The sequence below is a fragment of the Capricornis sumatraensis genome, chromosome 8, assembly GCF_032405125.1.
Source record: "Capricornis sumatraensis isolate serow.1 chromosome 8, serow.2, whole genome shotgun sequence".
Taxonomy (NCBI): domain Eukaryota; kingdom Metazoa; phylum Chordata; class Mammalia; order Artiodactyla; family Bovidae; genus Capricornis; species Capricornis sumatraensis.
This window is the reverse complement of record NC_091076.1, coordinates 71,361,286-71,388,526: the sequence shown is the minus strand read 5'-3', so window position 1 is coordinate 71,388,526 and position 27,241 is coordinate 71,361,286. Positions and strand designations below refer to the sequence as shown.

The 27,241-nt window shown below is 40.4% G+C and overlaps 1 protein-coding gene and 2 non-coding genes across 3 annotated transcripts in view; all 3 read left to right on the top strand.

The window, feature by feature from the left end:
• SSH2 (slingshot protein phosphatase 2) overlaps positions 1–27,241 on the top strand; it is a 100,273-nt gene that overhangs the window by 23,039 nt on the left and 49,993 nt on the right. Inside the window, exons 2-3 of the mRNA XM_068976560.1 lie at positions 19,213–19,316; positions 24,435–24,499. Of these exons, the coding sequence (XP_068832661.1) occupies positions 19,213–19,316; positions 24,435–24,499 (169 nt within the window). The remainder of the gene's footprint in view (positions 1–19,212; positions 19,317–24,434; positions 24,500–27,241) is intronic.
• LOC138084909 (small nucleolar RNA U2-19) lies at positions 26,388–26,467 on the top strand. The gene has a single exon (XR_011145308.1). It is a non-coding gene; the product is annotated as a small nucleolar RNA U2-19 (small nucleolar RNA).
• LOC138084904 (small nucleolar RNA U2-30) lies at positions 26,605–26,675 on the top strand. Its single transcript, XR_011145305.1, has one exon. It is a non-coding gene; the product is annotated as a small nucleolar RNA U2-30 (small nucleolar RNA).

The window sequence follows — 27,241 nt, the reverse complement described above, 5'->3', positions numbered from 1 at the left end:
AATTTGCTGGCATATTGAGTGCAGCACTTTCGCAGCATCATCTTTCAGAATTTGAAATAGCTCAACTGGGATTCCATCACCTCCACTAGCTTTGTTCGTAGTGATGCTTTCTAAGGCCCACCTGACTTCACATTCCAGGATGTCTGGCTCTAGGTGAGTGATCACACCATTGTGATTATCTGGGTCGTGAAGATTTTTTTTTGTACAGTTCTTCTGTGTATTCTTGCCACCTTTTCTTAATATGTCTTCCTATAGATTGTCTTTAATAATCTAACTTAATTTAACTGAGAGCCAAAGAGATTTAGTATTACCGGCCTAGCAGTTCTTCACTGATGTCCTGTTCTAGTGTAATAGAGATGAATTTGTAAAATTCACTTGCCTTCTCTTGATTGAAGTCAGCTTCCAGATTCTGATTCATTTTTTGCTTGTTATATTATGTGCAGACAGTTAACCTTGCTTTCTTTATGATCGGTTGAAAATGGTGGTTTTAGAACTTAGTTGCATTATCTTCCGTTTAACTTGACCCCTGACTATATCATCAGTATATTGTCATATCCGTTGAGTAGGGGATTAGGAAGGAGGGAAGTCTTTTGTGTAAAAGCATTCTCCTCAGCTGTTCTTCCTTGATGCTAGAAGTTTGGTGCCTGGCAGGAAACGATATAGACATGCGTGATAACAAAGTGACATGAGGAAGAATTGCCTGTAAGTTTCCCTGGCTTGTGCAGGATGATGGGCTGTCAGCTGGCAGATAGGTTAAGGCAAATTTGATCTCCAAATCTGAGGATTAACAAAGTAAAACAAGAGAAAGTTGAGATAGTGAAGAAAAAGAAAACAAACCTGTTTTGAGAAAAGTTTGGACAGAAGCAGGTGGTATAAAAGTTAATATCCATGTAAATAAGACTTTTTTTTTTTTTTTTTTGATGCTCCTGGGTGAGAGTCTGTAAAGCAATGAGATTTGTTAAAGGAAAGAGTTTGTCTGCAGAGTCAGGAGATGCAAAAGAAAAAGATATTCTTAGATTGCAAGGAATTGGCACATATCAAATCTTTCTTTTTTAGACTTTCTTACAATATAAGTTTTAAGTAAAATTTCCATCGATACCAAAAAATAAACTAGACAAATATCCCCAAGATATCCATCTTCTCTTCATTCCTGTTAGCTCACTGATTGACTACCTGTCTCCTTCTTGCGTGGAACACTAAAGTAACATCTGTTTCCCTCTTTCTAAGTCTCAACCCCTTCCAGTCCATTCTCCATGCTGAAGTTAGAAGAATCTTTCTGGTAATGCAAACTTTGGATCTCTGTCATCCTCAGGGTTAAAGTCCAAATTCTTTGGCAAGTCATATAAGACTTTTTTAATCTATGACCTACTTACCTCTGTCCATATTTACTGCAACCCTGCCTCTTATTCTTCCACCATATAGTGAGATTATATGAGCAATTTGGGTAGCTTTAGCCAAACAAGTTTATATAAACCTACAGATTATCAGCTCCATTGTCATGTCAGCAGTAAAGGGAGCTCACATAAGACTTAGAAGAGGCTACTGTGCCTGAATAAGAAGTTTCTAAAATCTTTTGTAGTGAACTCACTCAGAAGGCAGATGCAGGACGGTAACCCATCCAGCACACTCAACTTCTCAGAAAAGGGAAGTTCAAGACAGAACACCAGCTAGAACTTTGTACGAACTCTGCAAGTTGAAAGTTCTGTGAATAGAAGTTCCCTTCTTTGCATCAGGAGTGATGGAAGGCTGCAGAGAAGAACACTCATACACAGCCTGTGTACACACAGACACCAGAGAAAAGGTTTTGGTTTTGGTTTTTAATTTTTTAATTGAAAAATAGTTGCTTTAAAGTGTTGCATTAGTTTCTACTGTACAACAATGTGAATCGGCTACAAGTATACATATATACCCTTGCTATTGAGCCTCCCTCTCTCCCACCCCGATCCCACCCCTCTAGGTCACCACAAAGCACGGAGCTGAGCTTCCTGTGTTATACAGCAGCTTCCTGCTAGCTGTCTTATTTTATACATGGTCGTGCATACATGTTGGGCTTCCCAGGTGACTCAGTGGTAAAGAATCCACCTGCAAATGCAAGAGACACAGGAGACGTGGGTCATTTCCCAGGTCAGAAAGATCCCCTGGAGGAGGAAATGGCAGCCTACTCCAGTACATTCTTGCCTGGGGAATTCCATGGACAGAGGAGCCTGGCGGGCTACAGTCCATAAGGTTGCAAAGAGTCAGACACAACTGAGTATGCACACAGCTAGTGCATATACGTCAGTGCTACTCAGAAGTTTTATAGTGAGTGACTTTCATACTTCATTAGCCTTCAAAGTGGACATGAGTCTTTAGCATCATTTCCATTGTCATTTTCAGATAACATTTGTTAAATACTCCATACATAGTATTAGACTGGGCACTATATAAAGCAGTGTGCGTGAACTTTCATTGCCTTACACACGAAAAAAGCCAAGAGTGTAGACCTAGGAATATACATCTCATTAAACAGAAACAAAGTTTAACAATACGCCAAAGCAAGGCGGTGGAACAAATGAATGATTGTATTATCTTTGCCTTTACATGAATTTTTCTGTACATGATAAGCATTTTTATTTGGAATTGAAACAAGAAGGGAGGAGTAGGGCAGCCTGCTTCCCACTCAGATTTTTATACAGTAGGTTGTGCCCTCTCTCTTCTACCACAGAGAGAGAAGCTCTCTCTGCAAAGTAATTGCGGTGCTGCTGACAAAGAACCTTGATCACTTGAAATGGACAGAAGGGCAGCTTGGGTCATCCTTGTTTGCCTAGCAAACATTGCTGATGGCAAAGCATTTGGGGCAGAGAGGTGGCTCATAAATGAGGAACTTATCTAAGAAACTGCGGCTTTCTCAGCCCTGAGGGTACTAATTGTTGGTTTCATCACAGCTCACTTTCTCTCAAGCCCCACCCATCACTTCAGAGAACTTGTTGACGACAGCTTGACTTTTTCAAGTCTCGTTTCAGTGGTAGATGTCTGAAAACACAGCTTACGCAAAACATCTGTGTGCTTGACTGTGTTCCCACGGTGTGTTTTCCTGTACTGCCCTCTCCTTTCCCTTTTGGGATCCTTTTTTAAAGTTAAAAACACAGGATAAGAATCATTAAAAAGATATTTGCAAAGAGAAATTGCCACCTCAAAGCCACCATTCTTACAAATAGCCATTTTCACTCCTGCCATGTTACCTTCCCATTTTTTACATGCATAGCTTTTTGCCTGGTTATATCCTTTTTCTTAAGCCACTTCCCTGTTTTCTTCCCCCTGATCCCAGCCTCATCTTTTGGTGTTTGGTCTTGAGTTACCGAAAGGGCATTGCAGCTTATCAGCATTTTGTCAGTGAGTCCTAGTTCTCTTGTTTTCCTTTCCTACATCCTAGTGGTTTTTAGAATGTGGCTAAGATCCAACTTTTATCTTTAAAAGTGAGATATATATGTGTAGGCTTTTAAATTTTCTTAACGTCTAAAAACTGCTGTTTTAAAGTATATTGATTTTCAAGGCACATTGCTGTGCCCATCCCATGGCAGCCTGGAGTAGGAAAAAACATATCTACAAACTAGAAATACTGATTTGCTGCATTAAATATATTTATTAAAATGTTAAGATAAGCATGTAAAATAGAAAATATTTTCTTTACCATGGTAGATGAGAGGAAAGGAAATATACAAGAAAAGCAAAAACTGAGTAAATAAAAGAACAAGTTAGTCCATATATCAGTATTTATTGTAAATATAAATAAACATGTGTGCCCAGTTGTGTCTGACTCTTTGTGACCCTTTGGACTGTAACCTACCAGGCTCAATTCACACAGCCCCCATAAAAGGGGGGAAAAAAATCTGCACCTTTAAGAATACCTTCAGAGACTTCCCTAGTGGTCCAGTGGCTAAGACTCTGTGCTCCCAATGCAGAGGGCCCAGGTTTGATCCCTGGTCAGGGAACTAGATCCCACATGCCACAGGTAAGACCCAGCGCAGCCAAATAAATAAATAAAAATTAATTAATTATAATTTTTTAGAAAGAAAACTTAAAAAAAAAAAGAGTACCTTCAGCCACCTTTCTGTTAGACATGCTGTGGTCCCCTGTGCTTAGATATTTAAAGGGTAGCCCTCTATGGTATGTAGGGTCCCCTGAGGACTGAAAAAGTCCACAAGACTTACATATAGCCTTGCTAACTATTTGTTGCCATGTTAGAGGATAAAAGGATTGCTGCTTCCTTCCAATCACTGTGCAAGAGAATTGCCCCTGACAGTTAGAAATCATTTCCTTTTGTTCCCTATGTTTTCCTGTGTCCTGAGTTGCATCATGGGGTAGTTCTGTGACCTAACTCAGCCAGTACCTAAAAACATCTAGGCAGCTGGTGTAGGACTGTTCCTGTATTGGAGCAGGTATGTGATGATTTATCATTTTTCCCTCCAGCACATTTAAACACATACGAAATTTAAATTTACTCTTGGATCATTTTGATTTAAATATTTTCCTCTTTTCCCAAATCCAAATATTTGGAATTCTCATTGCTTCATATTGCATACTGGAGTATTGCAAAATACCACTGTGTGATCTCTTGGTCCCTAGCCCTCTGATTTCTCATGAATGCTATCTGGAAAATAAGGAAGAAGGTGCTATAGGTCATTGCTTTCTTTCTAAGTTTATCCCAAAAGGTACATCTAGTGTATTTGAAAAATTATTAAAATTAGATCAGGTATCAAGAAAGCTTAATAAATTAAATTTGCAAGGAAAAATAGGGTACATTTTTCATCTGTATTGGGTAGTACAATTCTGTGATGATTCTGTAAGAGGGAAGACTGTAGGAAACAAGGAGCATGAGATCTGTTATAAAATATGAGTTGATTAAGGTGACTGCCTGCTGTTTGCTTTCTCTTTTCCCATTTCTTTAACAGCTCTTTAAATTGTCCTTTGAACTTTGGCCTTTTGCTGTGTTTTTCTCTTCCTTCTCATTCTCTCCCACCTCTCACTCCTTCATCATCACCACTAGTATTACTATTCAGTAAAAGGTAACTGCTTTTGTAAGTCTCAGAACCTAAGCACTGGTAACAGCATTCCTCCTGGATTTCATTGTGTGTGCCAGGAGGCTGTGTAATGTGCATTGAAACAGATACAAATATAATAAAAGGATTTGGCCAAGGACTTTAAAAAAATCAGACAGTACAGTGGATAGTAAAGCAAACCAAGGAGAAGATTTAAAAGAGGAGTCAGCGTACTTGTGACATGCCTTTCTCTATTTCTCTTTATTTGATAGTTTGATCAGTATCTTTATTTGATCACTATCTTTGAGGGACTTTTAACAGTGCCTGCTGGGTCTTCCCTAGCAGTCCAGTGGTCAAGACTCTACGCTTCCACTGCAAGGGGCGCAGGTTCAATTCCTGATCCTGCATGCCATGTGGCACAGTTCTCCTCCCCAAAAAGAGAGTGTCTATTGGTAAATAATTTAATTTTCTTTGCCTAAGTTAGAGAACTAGAGAAGAACTGGTTAGACAAGCAAGATGATAGACTTCTTTTACAGACTGGTTTAAATTTTTTGGCCAGTGAGTTTTGAGAATTACTTGTAAGGTTGTAGTAAAGTACCACTGAACTTACTTAATTTAAAACCAAAACATAAAACCTTGGTTTTCTGATAATTTGAGTTACTTCTTGGAACCCTGCCAGTACCCTGGTAGGTAGGCTGCAGTGGGCCTGAATTGTACAAAACAGGCAAAGAAAGAACTCAGACTGCTAAAGAAGCCATGGAGTAGAGTTGCAAAACACAAAGCAAAACAACATAACTTGGAAACAGGCCAAAATTTGACCCCTGCTTTGTCATGCTGATTGTGTAATTGGTAAGCTTAGGGAAGTTATCCTGCAAACCTTTCTTTCTTCTGTGAAATGGGAAGAATAACTTCTATTCATAGAGTTATTGCGAGATAGTGATTGTAAAGTGCCAGGCACCATGCCCAGCACAAGATGGGAACTCAATAAATGCTCATTACAGCATCTGCAAGTTTACTTCATAGTACACTCAGAGCCAGCACCAAACTACTTCCACCAACTTCTGCTTCCATCACAGAACTCCCTAACAGAGCATGCTGATGGACATGCCATTATACCTGATTCCAGGTTTTCACCAAAATAGTTTGTGAAGTAATGGCCAAGTTGTTCCCATTGTCATCAAGAAATAATAGCTATTTCAGTTCAGTTCAGTTCAGTTGTTCAGTCGTGTCCGACTCTTTGCGACTTCATGAATCGCAGCACGCCAGGCCTCCCTGTCCATCACCAACTCCTGGAATTCACTCAGACTCACGTCCATTGAGTCAGTGATGCCATCCAGCCATCTCATCCTCTGTCGTCCCCTTCTCCTCCTGCCCCCAATCCCTCCCAGCATCAGAGTCTTTTCCAATGAGTCAACTCTTCGCATGAGGTGGCCAAAGTACTGGAGTTTCAGCTTTAGCATCATTCCTTCCAAAGAACACCCAGGACCAATCTCCTTTAGAATGGACTGGTGGATCTCCTTGCAGTCCAAGGGACTCTCAGGAGTCCTCTCCAACACCACAGTTCAAAAGCATCAATTCTTCAGTGCTCAGCTTTCTTCACAGTCCAACTTTCACATCCAGACATGACCACTGGAAAAACCATAGCCTTGACTAGATGGACCTTTGTTGGCAAAGTAATGTCTCTGCTTTTGAATATGCTATCTAGGTTGGTCATAACTTTCCTTCCAAGGAGTAAGCGTCTTTTAATTTCATGGCTGCAGTCACCATCTGCAGTGATATAGTAGATGGTAAAGAATCTGCCTGCAATTCAGGAGACCTGGGTTGGGAAGATCCCCTGGAGAAGGGAATGGCTACCCACTCCAGTATTCTTGCCTGGAGAGTTCCATGGACAGAGGGGCCTGACGGGCTACAGTCCTGGGGGTCGCAAAGAGTCAGACCTGACTGAGTGACATTTTTTTAGACAGCCAATGGTACAGGTCTGAGGCTTTGGTGATAAATCTGAGCTAGAGAACTCATTTGGGAGGTGAGGTACCTCCACAATGGTTCCCAGCGATTCTTTGCTCCCAGTATTTGCATCCCGTATAGTTCCCTCCAACATTAAATAGGAGTGATCTATGTAACTAATAGGATATTGCAGAAATTATGGGGTGTCACTTCCAGGGTTAAGTCATGAATCACTGCACTTCTGCCTTGTTCCCCTTGGGATCACTTACAGGGGAAAGACAGCTGCCATGTCATAAGGTCACTCGAGCAGACAGACCATTGCATGGCAGAGAATTGAGGCCTCCTGTCAATATCCATATAAGGGAGCAGTTTTGGAAGCAGATCTTCCCACCTCCAGACTAGGCTTCAGTTGACTGCCTTCTCATAAAAAAACCCTGAATCAGAACCACCCCGCTGGTGTGCTCCTGGACTCTTTTTTTTTTTTTTTTCTCCTTAAGATTTATGTATTTTATTTTTTGGCTGCACTAGGTCTCTGTTGCTACTCTTGGGCTTTCTCTAGTTGCAGCCAGTGGGGGCTTCTTTTTGTTGCAGTGCACCAGCTTCTCATTGCTGTGGCTTCTCTTGATGTGGAGTACAGGCTCTATGAATGTGGGATTCAGTAGTTGCAGCCTGTGGGCTCAGTAGTTCCAGCTCGTGAGCTCTAGAGCACTGGCTCAGTAGTTGTGGTGCACAGATTTAGTTGCTTCAAGGCCCGTGGGATCTTCCCAGACCAGGATCTCACCAGTCTCCCTTGCATTGCAAGGCAGATTCTTAACCACTGGACCTAAATTAGGGAAGCCCTGCTCCTGGACTCTTAACCCACAGAAACTATGTGAGGTAGTAAGTGGTTTTTGTTGCATTAGGCTTTCAAGTTTTAGGGTAATGTAATTTATTATCTATCAGTAAGATAACTAGTCAGGAGCATCCTTTATAGGACAGGGTGGGCTGGAGAAGACATCAGAAGAGTATATACAGAGCAGAAAGAGAAATGACAAGGAAATGATCAAAGATGACATATGTAAGAGGTTGGAAAAGACTAGGAGCCCACAAACGAAAAGCATAGTACCAGTACTAAGAAAGTGAGACTATTAGAGGAGATAGAAGGTTATCAACAAAGTCAAATGATCAAGAAAGATGAGGACTGACCAGCGTCCATTGGATTTGACTAGCCAAAGAAGATCTCCATTGGAGTGCCTTGGAAGCTGAATCCCATATGAAGTGGGGACACTGAGACCTGTGTCACTTGCCCTTCCCTGTCTCTTTGGTCTCATCTTCTTCCACACGTCACTGACTTACCACACTTGAGTGCTGTTAACTTCCCTGCTATGGTCCAAACCAGCCAAGTACACGTCAGAGCCTTTGCATTTGCTGTTCGGTCTGCCTTTAATATTCTTTTCCTAAACAGCCACACGACTCCCTCCCTTACTTCCTACAGATCTCGGCTCAAATGTCACCTTATCAGAGAGACATTCCCTGAGCATACCTTATAGCACAGATATACACAGCAGCCCTCTCTGTTACTCTGCTCAGTTTTGCTCCATAGCACTCACCATCATGTGAAGTCCAAAGGGGCAGCCACTGCTCAGCCGTGGCCAGTTGTTCATAGCTGTGAATGTGGACATAAGTGTTCAGATTTTCTGATCTTTCAAGAGAAGCTGGAAATTCTGATTTTTCAGTATAATTAGTTGTCAGTGAGTTTCAAAGCCCTGTGATGGTCAGACTATCTGTCTGTTCTAAGAGAGGTGAGTCAGGTAGGGTAGGATATCTGGCAGAGGATCTCAAACTGGGATTCAGTGTCTCAGAAGCCAAGAGGAATGAGTCTCTTAAAAAGGAGAACATGATTTGCTAGTGCCTGTCAGGGCTCTAGGTGCTAATGAAAAGCAGAAACTGGTGTTAAGCTAAGACTAAAGGATTTTTGTCCTTCGGATCTATCACTCAAGAAATCACTGGCAAACTTGGATGAGGAGGACTTTCAGAGGTGGGAGAGAAGCAAGGTGGCAGTAGGAAAAATGACTGCAGTGGAAGAAAATGGAGACAAAGTATAGACTCCTTTTTTAAAGAATTTCAGTAATAAAGGAAGAGAACTTAGAAAGGAACATAAGAGCAAGTAAGGGTTTTGTTTTAAGGATGTGAAAGAACAGACCTGAGCATGTTTCTGGGCTAAGGAGAAGTCACTCGAGAGAGGGTGACCAGTTGATACAACTAGGAGACAAGGAAATGGGGTCAAGGATGCTGGTGAACAGGGTGACTTTTGACAGCTGGATGCATCATCCTCTCAGGTCAGAGAAAGGAGATAAGTCTGCAGAGGAGGGAAGTTAATTGGAAGCAGTCACACCAGCTAGCCTCCATTTTCTTGATGGTGTAAAAGACTAGGTTAACTGGAGAGTTGAAGAAAGCAGGAGTTGCAATGGGACTTGAGAGCAGGGAGGGTTTGGAGCAGGCAGGGGAAGAAATTGGGGGGTGGGAGTGGATTTGTAGGTGTTAACTGCCCAGCTGAGTCAACTCACTGTTGCTGCTGTCATCTCTGACACCTCTGTCACTGAGGCCATGGATGTGCCCTAGCATCCAGAAGCACGATTTCATAATCTCCTTTGCATTTTTTTGGGCTGCCTTTCATTTATTCAGTATATATTTATTGCACATCTGCTTAATGTCAGGTACTGTGTTAGACTCTAAAGAGAGAATATTAAACAAGGCAGTTGTTCCTGCTCAAGGAGCATACAGATAATCATAAATAAGTCTCATCAAAGAATACTATAATTTTAAGCTGTAGTGTTATGAAAGGAAGTCAGGAACAAAAAGAACAGATGGTAGGGAAACCTGTTAGGAAATAAGACACAGGACTAGGTTGCTTAGGGAAGGAAGAAAAGCCAAAAAGAGATGGATGACTTGGAAAGAAATTGAGGAATCAAGGGGCTAGAGTCTCCACCAGGTTGAAGAGTGAGTGAAAACATGAAGGTCACAAGAGAGGGGGTTGCAATCAGTAACTGGGAGTTTGATTTCTGAAATCAAGTCTGTAAAAAATCCAGTGCCTTTGAAAGGGATTCTGGGAATTAGAAGCTTAAGTGGAGCCTAGGTGACAGTCTTTGAAGATCAAGAGGAGGAGAGAGATTTGGGGACAAAGCTGTTGGATGTTCATCTGTATGAACAAAGGAATCTCTTAAGATTGTTGTAGGAAGCAGGGTGAAAAGAGAGAAGATGGAGCAAGGTAAGGAGTGAATTAGAGACAGTGACAGGGGTGTCAGGAGGTGACAGCAACAGATAGTAAACGGTACCCTGAGCCTCACAAGAGGCTTTGTGTGAAAGTGAGAGAGAAATTGTCAGAAAGCAGGGGTTGATGTTTTGGCCAAGTGCTTAAAAGCCCAACTTGCATTCCTTCTGCAGGTGTGTTTTAAATACCTGGAAAAGCATTTGTTGAATCATGCAAATGAAATGATATTTCAAATGCTGAGCAGTTTTTCTGAGTTAATCTCCTTTTGTTTTGTTTTGTTCTGTTTAATCCCCCCAACTATTTTAAAATTTGGTGCTAGGTAATGTGGGTCATGTCTCTTGGGTGACCCATAAGTACATCCAGCATGTTACATACTGAGAAAGAACCATTAAGGTCATTTCGTTTTTGGTTCAGATAGCTTTTAAAGCTTTACCTTTTTAAAAGAGAAGTATTAAGTCTAGAGTTTTGGGCCACAGCACTGATAAGTTTTATTAATTCAGCTTGTAACAGAAATGGTTTCCTTTGAGCTGAGGTGGTTTCTCCCCTCCTCCTCAGAGCACCTTCTGGAAACAAAACTCCCTCTACACTGTCAGTCATCAGAAGTGCCTGAAACCAACTCCTTTCATAGGCACCTAGGGGTTTTTTGTGCGGGGGTGTGTAGAGGGGTGTTTGTTTTTATTTTTCTGAGCAGGGGTGGGTAGACTTTTGACAGATGGCTGTTGGAGATGAGGCTGAGACTTGCTAGAGTAGCTGCAAAGGGACAGAGATTGGAAGGCGGCAGTGATGTCACGAGTCCTGGTCTCTGAATCTTAGCTCACACTCAGTATTTGGAGGCCAGAATGCTCAGTGTGAGTCCAGGAGCAGTGGCTGCCTGGAGGAGCTGGAGAGAGTGGCTGCTCTTCCATGTACCCAGAAATTAAAATGATTTTATGTGTGTGCTGGACTCACAAAATGTGCTAAATTAGGCTCACCTACTACCAGTTGGAGCCATGACCTGGACCCTCTCTGAGGGTGCTCCAGCTCTGACCTGTCATTACTTGGTAGTACTTCAGAAATCCAAACTGACAGCTAAACATTTTAGATCCCTGGAATCCAGGAGGTCAAGTGTGTATGGGAGCAGACAGCATCTAGAAAGACATACCTTTGATCTGAGAGAAGACTGCAGAGGAACCCAGGGCTAGGCAGGCAGCCACTGCTTTTCACATGTTGACTTGCTTGCCCTCCTGCCTAGGCTTCATGGTCTTCTTTTATTCTTTTTTTTCTTTTAAGCAATGTTTGATATCCAACAAACATACTAAAGGAAAAAGGAAAAAGAAGCAACTTTAAGAAACTACATGAAAGTGTTTGCCTCGTGGGAGTATGTCTAAATATTTCCCTGTTCAGACCTAAACTTTTGTCCTCAAGATACCATGAAAAATCGAGCCAGTATATCACACCAGGCTTTGCAGTGAAATCCTGCCTTTGTTCTCGTTAGATAAACTGATCATGTGTTTTTAGCTGCTGGTTGCTTCAGATGATTAAGTCATCAAATGTGTCCTATTTTGGTAACCTCTAACTTAGGATAAAGGGTTATGGTGCTGCCCTGGGTTTCAGATGACTTGGACCTCCATTTGTGCGCCACTGCTACCTAGCTGTGTGACTTCGGGCAAGTCGTTGGATTCTCTGAACTTCAGTTGATACATCAGATTCTCTCTTGCAAGCTCAGAAGTGAATATTAACTATCTTCAGCAAAATTTTTCTTAGAAGGGTGTTGCTGCTGCTGCAACACAGTGTCTGACTCTGTGCGACCCCATAGACGGCAGCCTACCAGGCTCCAGCGTCCCTGGGATTCTCCAGGCAAGAACACTGGAGTGGGTTGCCATTTCCTTCTCCAATGCATGAAAGTGAAAAGTGAAAGTGAAGTCGCTCAGTCGTGTCCAACTCTTTGCGATCCCATGGACTGCAGCCTTCCAGGCTCCTCCGTCCATGGCATTTTCCAGGCAAGAGGACTGGAGTGGGGTGCCATTGCCTTCTCCGAGAAGGGTGTTAGAGCTTACCTAATGGATGGGAGGCTGGAAGACCAAACCTAGTAAACGGGCAGGAGCCAAGGACATTCAAGGAAAAGCCAGAGTAGGCATAGACTAGTCTCTACCTTGCCACTCTCCCCATGGTGAATGTGACCATCCCCCACTTTCCTTACTCACGTGGGTCGCCTGCGGGAGATTCAGGAGGCAGTTTCCAGCTGGCCAGGCTTAATCCACATGCATCCTGCAAGGCCCCTTGCAGCTCCAGAGTTGGAAGGTCACCATGACTAGGTACATTGAGGGAGATCCCCAAAAGGTGACTAGGGTGACATTAGGCAGGAGAGCTCTCTATTATTGCTTGTCAGCCAGAAACCACAAATGGCAACTCAGATGTACCCCCATCTCTAGAAATGGGAAGGTTGAATTGTATGGCCAGTGGTAAAATTGTTGATCCTAGATTGTGTTTCTGTCTGGACATTTCTGAGATGCACATGTTTGAGGCAAGAATGAAATAGTTACAAGATCTTATCAGTAAATGAACATTCAAAATGATAAAAGGAATATCCGGTGGGGCGGGGGTCCCTCTAATTTATGATCTGTAGGAAAAGGACCAGGAAGATTAGTCCTGATGGAATTTGTTCCTCAGCCTTGAACAAACAGACCTTTTTTTTTCCTTCTCAGATTGTAGAAAAGTAGGAAAGACGGGTAAATAGCTGCATCTGAATGTACTTGTGCTGGGCATTGTGCAACAGAGTTTTAAGTGGAAGACTAGCTAGGACTGAAATAGTCTGATGGTTGTAGTTAGTGAATAAGAACTGGAGCCATAAGCTGTTCTCCCCTTTGCCAGTGATTGGCTTACTAACATACGCCAGCCTCTGCTTATCTGCTGATGGAGAAAAAAATCCTGCTGCTGCATTCACAGGCATGTGTCTGGGAGTTTATATGCGCTGGGTGGGGAGAAAGTTCCAGGTATCCATTGCCATTCCAACATTGTCACTGGAACTTACCACCTGTATGTTGGGGATTGGGTTGGGGATCGTTTATTTACAGAGAATAGTACATACAATGTTTGGGTTTGGATTTTCTCTCATTGTAATTTCAGGTTCTTTAGGATTACAGAATCAAACTTTTCTCATTACCTGGAAGTTTGCTTTTGACTTTTGTAGCCATGTGTCATCCATCAAGCAACAATGACTTTCCCTTCCTGTTTTTTGAATTTAGCCAGACTTTTTCAGTAAGTGCTAGTATTCATAGCTCTGTAGTCATTTGGCCTCTGGTCTGATATTTGAAACTTTTATTATCAAATTACCTTCTCTGTGATGTGGTCACATTGATTGGGGACATGAATTCTTTTCCACCTAATGGGATTGACATGGCTGCCCTAGTACCTTGAATCTGAAAATCAAACACCTAAATAAGCAAAGAAAAGTTAATCAGGAAAGGGAGAATGTTGTTATGAGAATGAAATGTATTTGATAGTTTTCTCATAAATGAGTATTCTTCAAGATAAAAATATAAAACAGTTCAGGAAAATTATGTGTATTTGAATTTCGCATAAATGCCAACAGCTTACCTTGTGCGGTTATATTTTGTGCTTTCAGTATTACACAATGATTTACCTATGAGTTTTGGCATTAGGCAGAAATGCCAAGCAAACTCAAGAACTTGGCATTAGAAACATTGTAAACGTGAAAATCTACTTTCTTCATTTTAATGTTAAAGTGAAAGCATTACACCCTCTATATGAAACTTGATTTCCCATAGTAAATGATTCATTTCATCTTGTGTGTTACATGTAAAACAGAATAATGTCTGTCAGACTCACATGTAGCAGTTTGCAGGTGTGTTGCTTTATTTTGCTTCCTTTATTTTGACCAGCCTTCCTGCTAGTCATGGTTGACCACCCTGGCCACATTCCTCAAAAATTTATTCTAATCTCAAAACAGTTAAGTGTTTTCTTCCCTTAGTTGACCTTCTTTACACTTTGCGGGAGTAGAAACTGCCAGTTCACAAATTTCATGCTTTGGAAAGTGCTTTTGATTGGGAGGGATTGGCACAGAGTGCTTCCCCGAATTATTTAAAGCAGAGGATTCGTTCCTCTGTTTTTGAGACTAAAAATGCTGCCATCATGCCCAGTTCTTTTCTCTACTGTGCAGCCCATCTGGATTCATCTCTCAGCCAGATGTTCTCCATTCCCCTCAGTAAAGTCTTTCTGTTTGTGGCCTTGGTCAGGGAACAGAAAGGGAATGAGCAGAGCCGAGATCTGAATGAATTTCTGTCCTTTGCTTTCACTTATGTATCTGTTTTTAAAATCTGTTCTGTCGAAAAGCTCTGTAGGGAAGACATTGCGTTTCATCTTCTGTAAACTATATCATAAAACTAGAACGGCATAGTAAAGACTGATTCAGAGCATGAACTTTCAGATCAAACCTTGGTTTGAATCCTGGCTCCGAGGATTGCTAGCCAGCTGTATCATCTTGGGCAGATAATTTACCATCTCTGAGCCCCTCCGCCTCTTATGTGTAAATTGAGGGTAAAAAATAGTACCCAAGTAACCTTGTTGTGAAGGTTAAACGAAATAGTGTGAAGTGCTTAGCTCAGTGCCTTGCATACAGCTGGCATATACTCAAGTTAGCTATTAGTAGCTCAGTTCATCTGTCAAACAAGGGATGGTTTTCCATTTGATGAGCAGGTGATCTTAGGGCAGGACACGAGTAGATGTTCTTCAGTTGTATCCCTGATAAAGACTGGAGAACTTCACTGTCACTGTGTTAGAAAGATGATCCTTGTCATTCTCTCATCAAGCAGTTAGTTACTCTCCATCTTTGGATTCAGAGAGTGTTCTTTATCTTGTGTTTTCTTAATATAGGAGTTAAGTCCTCTGAGGTTTGTGTTTAACTTGGGCATCTGTAATTATATTGGCTCCATAGAATTTACTGGAGGAATCCTCTTCCTAGGCCAGACTCTAGAGAACTGGTCAGTTCAGAAAACGTATAAAAGTTTTCACCTACTCTTCTCATTTTAGAGACCAACTCTGTGCTGATTGAATCTTCAGCCAGCTGCTTCAGAAAGATGAATATTTACATAAATGAGTCTCTTGTTACCCTAGCAAGATATACTCAGCCTTTACCATACACTGAAGTACATGTGATTAAATTTACATATTAGTTTCTTCATATGCAAATAAGGCATTTAATTTTCAAGTTGAGATCGATCCTCCTAAACTCTGGTGGTTTCGAATTTTGTTTTTTCACTTCTGTGCCACCATGCTACCATCCCATCTTCGATAGCATTTATAGAACTTTGACTTTTTTTTGGTGATGAGAAGGGTTTTTTGTAATTAGCCACACTTTCATTCCTGATCCCTTGTGACCAACACTTTTGTCCCCTTTATGCCACTTTTGTGATCACTGGGGAGTCAAAATTTGAGACCACAGAATAAAGACAGTTGATCATACTTCCCAGAGTGCATCTGCCATGACTCTCTGGGGGCCTACATTGCACCGACTAGGGCAGCTCCCAGCCCAGCTGGATCTGCTATGCATTTTGTCGTATCAGAACAGTTTATTGAGATTTGTATAACAGTCTCAAATAGAACGGCATCTTTTCCCTTTTGCCAATCGTGACTTTGACTCCTGGTTTTTCTTTTATAATCAGGAATTTTCCAAGTAGCTTTGAGTTAACCACAGACTCTTGTCCTCCACCCCAACTCCCCCCTTGTGAAAGCACTACGTACATTTTGAAAAAGGGCACTTAGATATATTTTAAAGCATATGCAACAAATGTATCTAAGAGCAATATTCCAAAGCTCTAAAAACCAGGAAGTTGGTGTGTTTGTCAAAGAGAAAGTACCTTTGTCTCACAAAAGGAATGACTGAAATAAGCTCTCAACAAATATACTTCTTTAGTGTTCGATGTAGAGACCACTTTGTGTACTGGAAACCAAAATGCCCCCGGCTGTAACTTGCCTGCTGATAGGTAGACTGGTTACCTTTATTTTTATAAAATATTTTCATTTAGTAAAGCAGACAGTTGCTGTGTTGGCAGAAGTGTGAATGTCATTTCCTGTCTGTGGTGTACCCCACTCATCCTGTCACTTAGACATTTTGTTTTAGGTTGTTCCCGTAATGTGAGTGAAACAGAGTGACCTGCAGCAGGGTGACATGTGCACACCACGAATGTAACAAGAGACAAAACTTGTGCAACAGACCACAAGAGCGCAATGCTTTATTTAAAGATGAAAACAAAACAAAGGCAGCCCCTCCAGCCAGTGTGCAGAATTTTAAAGTGGCGTCTGTGGAGTCTTTGTTTTTAGAAGACAAGTTTGAATCTATTTGGCAAGTTACCTCAGAGGTTTATCAGCTTCACACCACATGATTAAAAGATAAAATGAAGTCAAGAACTGACATTATAAAGATGACTTAATTTCATGTGCCAATTATTTTCTTGTCAAACATTTATATTTTACAGTCCAATAATATGCCACATATTTTTAATTCTATAATAATTTTTTTTAGCCTGTGAGATTACAGAATTTCTATTTTATTGTTAAATTACAATTTACAATTACAATTCCTGTTGCAGTGATGGGTCAGAAAAAACTATGTGTCGGTGGGGAGCGAGGGGGGGGAGGAAGAACCCTGGAATGATTCATTTATTCATCAGGTATCTATCGAGTACCTGATACATGCTTGGCACTGTTTCCAGATACAGTGCTGAGCAAAATAAAACTCTTGCTCTTCATAGAGTTTATATTCTATTATAGGGAGCTGGCCACAATCAAGTATATAAGTGAATACATATAATTTTAGTTTATAATAAATATCCTGAAAGAAAACAAAACAGAACAACAGGATAGAGTATGCTGGAACTGGGGGAGGTGATGATATGGAGCTGTGACATAGATGGTGACAGGCCAGGAGAATAATGTTCCAAGTAGAAAGCAAAGAGCACAAAGGCCCCGAGAAGGGCCTGAAATATAGAACAGAAGGAAGGCTAGTGCACCCAGGTCATAGTAGAGAAAAAGGGAGATGGTATAAGACCAGGGAAGTAACTCCTTATCAGCTGTTACAGGGCCTAGAAGTCCCAGCTAAGGACCTTGGGTTTTATTTATACATACAAAGGGAAGCTGTTGGAGGGTTTTAAGCAGGGAGGTGATATTATATGATATATGTATCCATATATTTTATTTTTAAAGCACTCTGGTTGCTCTTTGATAAGTGGATAGTGGTGGTACAGAAATAGTTGCAGACAGACCAGTTTAGAGGCTTTTTGCTGATATAATGTCTGGGGTTAGTTTCACTTCAGGGTCAGGACAGAGGCAGAGGTATAGAAGAAACAAGACTGGCCATGAATGGAAACTGGAATGTATGAGAACACAGGGGCTCATATATTATTACCTCTACTTTTGAATCGATTTGAAATTTTCTGCAATAAAACCCTTAAAAGAAAACTTTTCAAACAACAGTCTAAGTGAAAAACTGTGGTGCCCTGGAGCGTTGTCAGAGTGGTGATGGAGATACATGGACAAATTCAAGTCTCATAGGTCTTGCTGATGGGTTAGATATATATTGTCAGACATAGAGAAGCCAAGAATAGTTGTTATATGTTTGTCCTAAACAACTTAGGTGGATGTGGCCAGGGATCAGATTTGCAGTTCTTGCCTAGAGAATCCCAGGGATGGGGGAGCCTGGTGGGCTGCCGTCTGTGGGGTTGCACAGAGTCAGACATGACTGAAGTGACTTAGCAGCAGCAGCAGCAGCAAGAGATTAGTTTTGGCAGTATAAATTTGAAATGCCAATTAGATTTCCAAGCAGAAATGTCAAATAGGCAGAGCAGTGTAATTTACAATACATTAACTAACCCTGACTGGAGTACTCAAAGACAGTCTTGGAATCCTTCATTATGTGTATCTAAACTTTACCCTTAATGGTTTATAAGTTCTGTCCTTTTTGAATTCTGTAGATAACATTGAAAGGCTTAGTCTGTTGATATGAAATAATGCAGATACAATTTTGTTTTTTTTTGTGGATATCCACTAATAATTGTGCTTTGAATAGCCTCTAAGCAGTAATTCTCCTTCTCTGTTGAGCTATCATTCACGTGAAGGATCATATCAATACCCAAGGCACACTCTGTGAGGTGAACATACTTCCTGTGCACTATGCCTTTTCAGCGCTATGGAAATGCAAGTTTATGAAAGTAAAATTCTGAGTAACACTTTAGTGAGATTGTGTGTGTTTTAAATCTTATAAATCTTTTTTTCGCAAACTTATATCCATTGTTGGTAGCTAAGTATTACAACACATTTCGCATCTGATTAGAACACTGTTGAAATACCATTATTGACAACCATAGATCTATGAGTTGTTAAACTAATATTAAGGACACCACTCCAAGAAGTTTCTTATTCTTACTGACTTCTCACAAGAAGCTCAATTCGTTTATTGATCTCTCTTTTATAGCTAAAGAAACTTAGGCCCTCTAAACTCACTCAGGTAAGAAGTAGCAGAGCTAGGATTCAAACCCAGGCAGTCTGGTTCCAGGCCCTTTACCCTTGTTTCTAGAACCTTCCCTCTTAACTGCTACTATGTAATGTATGTAGAATAGTGTGAATTTTGTTCCAGAAGAATTGTCTGTACTAGACAAGACTGTGAGTAACCAGAGTTTCTCTTTTTTCCTTTTTTTAAATTGAAGTATAGTTGATCTACAATGTCATATTAGTTTCTGGTGTACAACAAAGTGATTCATACATATGTATACATGTTCTTTTCCATTGTGGTTTGTTACAGGATATTAAATATAGTTCCCTGGCCCATACGTAGTACCTTGTTGTTTATCAGAGTCTCTTTTGATTTTATTTTTACTTCGTCCCATGAGATTGGAACTTTAGAAGAGGAAAGAGAAAATAATCCCCAAGTCAGTCTTCATCTTGCTCTTTCGTTTTTCTTCCTTAAATTACTTATCTACTTATTCATTTGTACTCTTTTCCTTGCAGCATCAGCGAGAGCTTTCTAACTGTCAAAGGTGCTGCCCTTTTTCTACCACGGGGAAATGGCTCATCTACACCGAGAGTCAGCCACAGACGCAACAAGCATGCAGGTAAAGCTCCGTGTATGCCATTCCTTTTCTTGGCTTCTTTGCCTTTTGTTTTGTCTTAGAAGACTGACTACCTCCATTGCCATTTCTCCAGCAGTTCTGTAATAGTGAAAGAAAGCATTGTACTATGCTGTAATCACTTTTCTTTCGTACTCATAGACCATTTTACTGGCACTTAGCAGAATACCGTATACATGAAGTAGATGTTCGATAAATTTTTGTTGGAAAAATAATAAGGTACAAAAAGACGTTAATGACGTCTTAATGTGATTTCTTGAGTAAGATTTTGGTAATCAGCTAAAAGATGTTCAGATGTTTCCTCAAATCCTATGCAGTATCAACTGACTAAAGATAGTATTTGTTTTTGTCTGCTCTCTAGGGAAGTCACAAGACTAATATGGTATAATTTACTAATTTAAAGTAAATTCAGTGTCACTATTGTGATAACAAGAGTTATTATATCACATATTTAAGTACCAGAGTCTATGTCTTCATTGTGTTCACATTAAAAAGACTGAAAATGTAATTCAGAAGACATATAGAAACAGGGAGTCATCAAATAAATGTTCACTTAGGTATGGGTACAATGCTCTGATTTTGAAATAACCTGCTAATATTCCTCACCCTGGTGGCTCAGACGGTAAAGCGTCTGTCTACAATGTGAGAGACCTGGGTTTGATCCCTGGGTCGGGAAGATCCCCTGGAGAAGGAAATGGCAACCCACTCCAGTACTCTTGCCTGGAAAATCCCATAGACGGACGAGCCTGGTAGGCTACAGTCCATGGGGTCGCAAAGAGTCAGACACGACTGAGCGACTTTACTTTACTTTTACTTTTTAGACTTCTCTAGAGTTAGGTGCATCTGTGGTGATGAGGTTAAGAAATAATTGAAGAAAGTTTGTCTCAGGAGAGAGGTCTCCAGGTATCCAATATCCATAGTTTAGGAAGATAACCAGCCTTATGCCTCTCTTCTAAATAGCAAGTCTAATTTGTATCATTTGGGGGGAAAAATAAAAGTTGATTGTCCTCAGGACAACAGAGAAACCTCAATCAGTGCTACACAAAGAGTATTTGCTTATTGTCCAAAAGAGGCCATTTGGATGACGTATTACCTCGAGGAGTCGAGGAAATTAGCATTAGTAAGAAAAGAACAAAGAAGACTGTAAACCTTGAGTGTGTAGGTCAGAGGTGAAAACCAGAAATCCTGGGTCCCATTGAGCCAGTAGTTGAGTTTAGCTCCAGTCCAGATAATCTCGGCTATTTTAGTGGCTGCCCTACTTCTTGTTTGGGGCTTCATCTAGTTCAAAACGTAGCAGCTCAGAATTATAATCCAGCTCATTGGACAGTATTATCCTCCTACCATAACCCCAGCCATGGAAAATTTTTAAAAGAGGGCACGCGAAAAAACACCCCCAAAACTTCAGTGCACAGAGGAAGTAGACCCAGTTGAGCTTTGTGTTTCTGTTTGCTGTGGATATTTATCACTTACAGTAAAAAGAAGATGAAATATTGGCTTAAGTCCAGCTTGTCTGACTAAGATGTTAGTTAAATTGCTCTGTGGCATGTAATGGTAAGTGGGGTCGCTGCCACCCAGGTTTCTACTTGACCTTGTCCACTGAGCTTTCTCTATACCAAAAAGAAAGGCAGATTTAACAGAAACTGAATGGACTTTATTTGTGATTCAGACCAGAACAGATGAGGCAGTGTGAGTATAAATGCAGCTCATAGAGCCAGACCTTCACATAAGCTGGGGGCTCCCTTGGCCAAGTCCACAGTAACTGAAAAGATGATTGCAGAACTGGGGCTTCCTCTGTCTCATGGTACTTTCTTCTGCATGTTTCTCAAACTAGTTAAAATTTTATCTGGGCTTCATTAAAAATGTCCAAGTACTTTTTTGTAATCAAAAGGCAATATCATAAGTGAGTGTCTGCTAACATTTTAAAGAGGAACAGCCAAAAGTCTATAAAATCAAACAAATCTAAAACGTCACTACCAGCAGTGAAATATATGAAAACAAAATGTAGAAAAGGGATATTAATGGTTTGGGTGTGTTGCCTCTGTTAGTCTCTGTGAAGGACAGTTTCCTAATAGGAAGCGCCCACTTTGTTCATGGCAGTGCTTTTCACCACTAACAAACCTGAGCTTCTACATGCCCCGCTCGCAGAAGCAGCCCCTTTGTAGGGGTAAGGCTCCCTGACTTTGTTGAAGCTTCTGAGAAGCCAGCTAGATCTTCGGGCCAGTAGTAGCTGGAGTGGGGATTTACGCCACTCTTTGCCCAGAAGGGCTTCCCAGGTGGCTCAAGTGGTAAAGGACCCACCTGCCATTTCAGGAGAGGCAGAGGACGCAGGTTTGATCTGTGGGTCGGGAAGATCCCTTGGAGGAGGAAATGAGAACTCACTCCAGTATTCTTGCCTAGGAAACCCCATGGACAGAGGAGCCTGGCAGGATATAGTAGTCCATGAGGTTGCAAGAGTCAGATATGACTTAGCAACTGATCATTTGCCCAGAAATGTTTTTCTTCTCTGGAAGTTCTCCATCCTGAAAATTCTTCCCTCAGGTTATTTGTCTTCATAGAACAAAAGGAAAACTTAAGTTTTTAAAAAGCCTGAGCTGCTTACCTCAATTATAGCTAGTAATTGTAGGCATTCTTCATTGTTTATACCTAACACTTTGTCTCCCCACTCTCATTCTTTTTTTTTTTTAACAGCTTTATTGAGACATAAATACTATATTATTCACCCAATTTATCCATTTAAAGTGTACATTCAGTGATTTTTTTTCAGTGTATTCACAGAGTTGCACAGCCATCACCACAATCTAATTTTAGGACATTCTCGTCACCCCAAAAAGCAACCCAGTATGCATTAGCAGTCCCTCCCTATATCCCCCACCCTCTCTCCTATCCCTGAGCAATCGCTAAGCTACATCCTGTCTCTATAGGGGTGTTCCGTATAAGGGGAACCATATAAACAATCTTTTGAAACAGGCATCTTTCACTTGAGACCTGGCCCCTTTCAAGACTCATCCATGTGATAGTATGTATCTTTCTATGATAGAATAATATCATAGTGTATGGATATAAACCACATTTTATGTATCCATCCATCAGTTGATAGACATTTGAGTGTTTTCCATTTAGTCCTCCATTTGAGGACTAATATAGTAATGCTGCTGTGAACATTGTATACACGTGTTTGTGTGGACACATATTTTCATTTCTCTTGGATTTCTGCTATGAACCCACACTGGTTCTTGCACATGAGACTTATATTGTGTCTCTGGGTTTGAAGTATAATAGAATGAACATGGGCAAACATAGTGACTCTTCTTTTAACTTTGAAAGTTGAAAGATTCTTCAATAGAAGAAGTAAAGAAGCCAACAGTAAAATGGGGGAAAGGGCAAAAAAACTATTCTTTAAGAGAACAAAAGAGGGGAATTCCCTGGTGGTCTAGTGGTAAGGATTCTGCGTTTTCACTGCTAAGGGTCTGGGTTCCATCCCTAGTCAGGGCGCCTAAGATCCACAGGACAGACAACGTCTGTTTGCTAGCCTACTTTTTTTTCTTCCAATCTCTCTCCACTTCTTGCACATATCAGTATTTCATCTCATAATTAATAGCTATGAAGTTACCTAGAGGAAAAGTATGTATGGAGATTCCAAGACCAGTGTGAGAACAGGTTACACTGGCATCTGTGGTCATGCAGCTGCATTAGTCACTTTAGACTCTCAAAAAAGGGTTGGGCAGGAATGAAGTCTTTTTGTTCTCTCGTTGTCTTCATTTATGACAGCACATTATCTAATTATCTTATACTAGCCAAAGCTTCCCTGGTGGCTCAGACAGTAAAGAATCTGTCTGTAATGCAGGAGACCCGAGTTCAGTTCCTGGGTTGGGAAGATCCCCTGGAGAAGGGAATGGCTACCCACTCCAGTATTCTTGCCTGGAGAATTCCATGGACAGAGGAGCCTGGTACAGGCTGCAGTCCATGGGGTTGCAAAGAGTTGGACACGACTGAGCGACTGACACACAGCCAAAGCTTCAGATTTCCTAGTACAGTAGGGGATATGAGGAAATCTATAATAGTTTGGTACAAAGAAATTTCAACTTAGTTTTATAGAACGTATAAAAACTAGTGAGGATTGAAATAATGATTGACCATTTTAAAGCACCTAATGATATGTTCACTAGAATTTATATCCCTTGAGATTTGCTGTATTTGTACACACACACATGCATTTTTCTTTTCTTTTTTTTTTGACCATGCCATGTGGCTTGCAAGATCTTAGTTCCTGACCAAGTATTGAACCCACGCCCTCAGCAGTGAACACAGAGTCTAACCACTGGACCACCAGGGAATTCCCAAGATTTGATGTATTTAATGAGTGTGTGCTCAGTTGCTCAGTCATGTCCAACTCATGGACTGTAGCCCTCCAGGCTCCTCTGCCCATAGAACTTTTCAGGCAAGAATACTGGAGTGAGTTGTCACTTTCTCTTCCAGGGAATCTTCCCAGCCTAAGGACTGAACCTGCACCTCCTGCATTGGCAGGCGGATTCTTTACCTTTGCACCATCTGGGAAGCCTATTTAAGAAGTACTGTCTTTTTAATATCAGCTACTAATGTGGAAATCAGTTTTAACTGTTGACATTATTCCAGGGAGAATCTAAAAATCCTTTTAATTATAATTTTTGCAGCTGAATATTACAGTTACAAAAATAGGAATGGCAAAATGGTTCGTTTTTTTTTAAGTTAGGGATGATTCGAACACTACATACCATACACCTCAGTTTCAAGATTCCCTTAGTTCCACCTTCTGTGGCCCTGAAAACACAGCCAGTGCTTTCTCTGCCCATCACTCTCATCGACATCAGTCATAGTACAAAACTGTGATTGGTTTCAAGTGCAGCTAGGACAAACACAAAGCAAAGTTTAATGTAGTATAAACTTAAAAGTGAATGTATGGAGATGCAGTCCACCATTCATATAAAGACACTCAGTTTCTCTGTCTAATTAGAGCCCCTCAGTGAACCAGAACTTTCTTTTACACAAATTATTAGGGTAGAAGGAATCCTCTCTCTTAACATTACAAAGGAGAATAATTATCCTTTGTTTTGTAAATTTCACCAGGTGATCTCCAACAGCATCTCCAAGCAATGTTCATATTACTTCGCCCAGAAGACAACATCAGGCTGGTAAGTTAGTGGTATTATTATAACTTTCTTCTTCTAAAGGCTAAGATAGCAAACATTAAACAGTCATTTTTATGTCCCAGCACAGTGCTGGGAACTATGTGGACTAGAAAAGAAGAATGACATCAGCAAAGAGCTTAGAATGTAATCGGGGATGTGAGCTAATCTGAAAAAATGTGAAATAATTTGATGATCCAAGACTTGCTGAGCACCAGTTTGTGAGTTACTGACCATAACTCACACATTCTGAAGCAGTGATGCTCAAACTTCAGAGTACATCAGAATCACCTGCAGAGCTTGTTAAACTGCCATTTGCTGGACTCCACCTGAAGAGTTTGATTTGGGGAGAGGGAGGCAGTAATATTTACATTTTTAGCAAGTTTACAAATATTGCTGATGCTGCAGGTCCAGGAATCACACTTTGAGAACAACCCCTCTAAAATCCATAACAGTCACCTGCATGTATTAAAAATAGAAAATTGTGGATAGTTTCCAAAAATTGTGAGCTTTGGTAGAGCTAAAGCTGAGATCGATCACTCACTTTATCTTCTTCTCATTAATAAAATTCCAAAGTTGGGATTGCACCTCCAAATGTTAAAATAATTTCAACCACAAGAGACTTGGGAAAGCATAAGGGAGCAGTTAAGAAGGCTGAATTGGCAATTAATTTTTTTTCTTTGCTGCTGAAATATGCAACTTCAGCTTCTTTACATTTATAAAGTATAAATTCAAAAAATGTAACTGAAGCCTTTGAATGAATTCAGAGTTCAAGTGATAAGCCATTTTACAGCAGTTGTTTTGAATTATTGCAAACACATAGTCATTATGTTTCAGATTATTGAGTGAGTCATCTTCAAGAAAATGAGTGAATACATTGTGTGACTTTGGACAAATTAGCACTTTTCTAACTGAAAGAAGTATTTGTAGACTCAAAGCAAAGCCTTTTGTTTTGAGTTAAATTTGAAATGCTGAAACTCTCATCCTGGGGATTGTGCATAAGGTTAAAAGTTTGCTAGTCAACTGAAAGTACTGCTTTTATTTTTTTTAATAATTCAACAACAGATAGAGGCACTAAATCCCACATTTTGCTTTAGCATTGAAAATAGGACTAAACTAATTTTTCCTCCAGGAAAGCTCTGCATTGTAAATACAGTCTTAAGCATTAAATTTAGTACTTAGGAAAACTGTAGCTGATAAAATGAAGACAGTGGTTTTATAGTACTCTTACAGATTATCAAAGACCCATTTAGTTTTTTTTTTAATAGACTAGGAAATTAAGAACTTTCCTAACATTTAAAGTAACATTAGCTAATGTTTTTAACTAGAACTGAGGTTCTGGCAAGGTACTACTAGAAGGCGCCTTTGAGTAATTTGCAAGAGAATTTAAGAAAATGAGTTTTTTGGTTTTGTTATATAGTCCATTGATTTTTTTTTCCAAAAAGAAAATGTTTTGTCTTTAATCAGACTGTATAGAAATTCATAAAGAACAGAGTAAAAAACACTTTGTATCCTGTACCCCAAGAAAATCATTCTTACTATTTGGATGAGTATCCTTCTAGTCTTAAGTGTATGTGTAAGAGTATGTGGAAGGACTAATGCTAACACTGAAGCTCCAATACTTTGGCCACCTGATGCGAAGAGCTGATCCACTATAAAAGACCCTGATACTGGGAAAGATTGAGGGCAAGAGGAGAAGGGGGTGACAGAGGATGAGATGGTTGGATGGCATCACCGACTCAGTGGACATGAGTTTGAGCAAACTCAGGGAGATAGTGAAGGACAGGGAAGCTTGGCCTGCTGCAGTTTACGGGGTCACAGAGAGTCCAACTGGACTTGGCAACTGAACAACAACAATGTGTCTGATGCTCTGCAGTCTGCTCTTACTGAACTGGGTCGTTGATGAAAACAGCCAGATTTGAGCGTCAGAAAACCTTGCAGTCTACCTAAAGCATGATCTCCGTAGTGCTGACAAGCAAAAGTATAAAGTAATTTAAAACTTATTTCTAGGTTGTATGTGCTTATAAAGGTGACAGTGGATCACAGACTTGTCAGTGGTTGAATGAGACTTGGGGGAGGGACAGTATATGTTCGAAAGGCTGATCAGTTCTGAGCAATGATAAAAAATGTATTATTACTGACCTTTATAACTGTTACGTTTTCTACACTTGATCTGAGCTCAGAAATGAAAGAAGAAAAAAAGTGTGTCATGTCAGATAATGCCTTTGTTTTTTCTCCTTTTTTGAAATAGAAAGCTAAAAATATAAATGTTTTATAACCTGCTTTCATCACACTTTGCTGTGGGTATCTTTCCATGTCAGTAAATAAACCTGCTTTTAATGCCTACACCAATATAAGTCCTAGAGTTGTTTTTTTGTTGTTGTTTTTTAAGAATTTCATAGAGATTTAAAAAAAAAATAAAATCCAGAGACTCCCTCAAGCTCTGTTCTTTTGAAGACAGTATTCTTTAGTCTATTAGTGTCACATCTGAAGTCTGTTTTAACTTTAGATATTAACTTTGCTTTGTTCTTTTGGCTAGAAATTAATATTTACATACTTTTGAAACTTTTCTTTCTGATGGATTGGGTGAGCTGCATGTCTAGACATTGGGACTTTATAATGTGGCTTCCCTCAGGGCAAACATGGCATGCAGGGGCATGATGTAAGACTAGGGGGAAAGAGATTAAAGGTGCACCGTAAACTTCAGGAGGAGTATTTCCTAACTTGGGTGATGCTGACGAGGGAAGT